Source organism: Nematolebias whitei, chromosome 21 (assembly GCF_014905685.2).
Source record: "Nematolebias whitei isolate Nwh7 chromosome 21, NemWhi1, whole genome shotgun sequence".
NCBI lineage: Eukaryota > Metazoa > Chordata > Actinopteri > Cyprinodontiformes > Rivulidae > Nematolebias > Nematolebias whitei.
The window spans coordinates 30,287,508-30,290,164 of NC_056518.1; the positions used below are offsets into that span (position 1 = coordinate 30,287,508).

General features: G+C 43.7%; 1 protein-coding gene across 1 annotated transcript in view; it reads right to left on the bottom strand.

The window, feature by feature from the left end:
* Positions 1-2,657, bottom strand: part of prkd1 (protein kinase D1) — a 28,965-nt gene that overhangs the window by 12,161 nt on the left and 14,147 nt on the right. The window contains exons 9-10 of the mRNA XM_037694804.1: positions 1,816-1,927; positions 284-336 (exon numbers count right to left, since the gene is read on the bottom strand). Coding sequence (XP_037550732.1) covers positions 284-336; positions 1,816-1,927 — 165 coding nt within the window. The remainder of the gene's footprint in view (positions 1-283; positions 337-1,815; positions 1,928-2,657) is intronic.

The window sequence follows — 2,657 nt, forward strand, 5'->3', positions numbered from 1 at the left end:
TTAGCTGCAGCATTAGCTAAATGCACCTGACTAAACTAAGAATGAATCAGCTTTAGCTGCAGCATTAGCTGAATGCACCTGACTAAACTAAGATCAACTTTAGCTGCAGCATTAGCTGAATGCACTTGACTAGTTTAGATTAACTGACAGGATGTTGGATCTGTCAAATGACAGCTTGTTGTTCCAGTTTGTTCCGTTCTGTAGGTGTTACTTCATCCTAAAGTGTGCGTGTTTTGGGTGTGTGTGCATGTGTATGTGGGGGTGTCCCTGCACAGTTTCTTACCACATTCTCCTGGATCTGGCAGTTGGAGACCGAAATACTAATTGAAACTTCCTCTGTTGAGACACAAACGTGATCAAACTGTCAGAAACTCAGAAAGGAATAATTTCTAAATTATAATCACATTTCAGCAAACACACACATTTTAAAGGTCTTCATGTTGGCTTTAATTAAGTTGGTTTTCCATTTGTACTAATACCAAAAAGCTCATTTGGTGTTTTTTTGTCAGAAGCAGCCGCTGTCAGAAGTGTTAGTCATCATGGGTTTGACGTCACTGAAGGCTCTAAATATCTCCGTTGGCTTTGAGTGGGCACCATCAGCCTGAGGAGAGCCGAGGCTCTGCAGGGAGATTCACTTTGAACTCAAACCTGTACAATGACTGATAGCTTTGGTTTCAAACCCAACACCTCCCTGCTTTGCAGCTATAGTGCTAACTTACTGTTCCACTGTGCAGCCTTGCAGTTACTGTCCCCTAAATTTTAATGTTTGATTGAATCAACATCTGGAGCCTCATGTGTGACAGAGTGAACAGCTTTCATGTCGAAAGTTGATGTAGGAACAAAATTCAAAAAGGATTCCACACTGTGTTAACCTTAGAGTAAGGCAAAATAAAGAATATAAGTGAATGTGAATTAGTGTTTGAGAGGGAGACAAGCAGTCTGGTGATCATTCCTCCAGGGTTAGTAATAAAGAAAACATAAATGGAGTGGCAGAAGGTGATAAATGCTGATGACACATCAGGAAATGAATTCAGTCCTTGTCTGGAATTTTAAAAAGTGGTCCGACATCAAATTTGATGACTAAAAATGAGTTGTTGTTCATCGATGGAGCGTTTCAGACACAATCTTTTGAAGTTTATTATGTCTGGGCATCACACGGCTGAGGCTGCCCATACTGCTGGCATGGCACGACTCAGGGACAGCTGAGAAAACCCGAACTGTTGACTTCCTCTGAAAGGCTCCGGCTTTGAGTCAGCCCTGCAAGGTGAGGACTTGAACCAGCACATGGCTCTTCCTAGTTTTCCTCTGTTATGACGGGGCCAGTTCAGCACAGAAGTCCTAAAAAATGGTTCTGGGCCTCTAAATCGGAGAAACCAGGCATCGCGATGTGCCAGCAGGTCGGTGTGATCCCTGAAAACACGCTGCCTCTGTTCTTGAATTCTTCTCTTGGCGATGTCCTCCTGCAGCTCCGAAGCTGCCTCTGGTCCACAGTTACACACAACTGTACTTTACGCAGCTCTTTATAACCATGAGTGATCGTCTGCACCTTTTGGACCTGAGGATTCTTCACAGGTGAGTTCTAAATTAATTTGTTGATCCAACACCGTTTCTTCTCAGTGAGAATGGAAGTCCTGACTGAACATGTTAGTGTGACATTACACTCATTGTCTAGGCAGTTTACATATACTGACACACGCTTTCATTCATTTAGATATATCTCAACGTGTTCGTGGAACACTCAGTCTTTTGTGTGTATGCAGGTATTGCACATGAGGCCCCAGGTGAGCGGCCTCTGGCTGTAACTCGGTGTCTTACTGTGCCCGCTGTGGTGGGAAGTGTGGCAGATTCCTGTGGAGACTGCCGGCATCAGAGCGTGCTGGATGGCCATCTCCCACATCCGAGCAACATCCTGTCCAACACCGCTGACCTGGAAACAGTTTGGACACATCACAGCACACTGAACCATAACCAAGCTGTAAACATTTCAACTCCAAACGAGGTAAAGGCTTGGATCATTCACTCACACACTGAGTTATATTTACAAGAGTTTATTCATCTTTAATCCTTCCAGTTGATCCATGCGTTCAGTTTGGATTAACATGGATTTTATATTTAAACTCTCTTGTCAGTAAGTCAGAGGTTAATCATGACAAATAAAATTAAAATAAAATAACTGGTCATCTCTTCTGTAGTTGAAGTTATTTCTCTTCCCATGTGGGAGGCTTTCTCAGTTCTAAATTGGAGTGTGGAGTTCCTAACTTTAAGCTGCACAAGATGAACTGTTGTGTAGCTAAACTCACGTGCAGATTAATCACCCTTCTCTCCCTCCTGAGGGTCTTTAGGGTCTTTGTCTACCTCCTGAGGGTCATTAATATCTTTGTCTCTCTCCCCTCTCTCCTGAGGGTCATTAATGTCTTTGTCTCTCTCCCCTCTGTCTTGAGGGTCATCAATGTCTTTATCTCTCTCCCCTCTCTCCTGAGGGTCAGTAATGTCTTTGTTTCTCTCCCCTCTGTCTTGAGGGTCATTAATGTCTTTGTCTCTCTCTCCCCTCTCTCCTGAGGGTCATTAATGTATTTGTCTCTCTCCCCTCTGTCTTGAGGGTCATTAATGTCTCTCTCTCTCTCTCTCTCTCTCTCTCTCTCTCTCTCTCTCTCTCT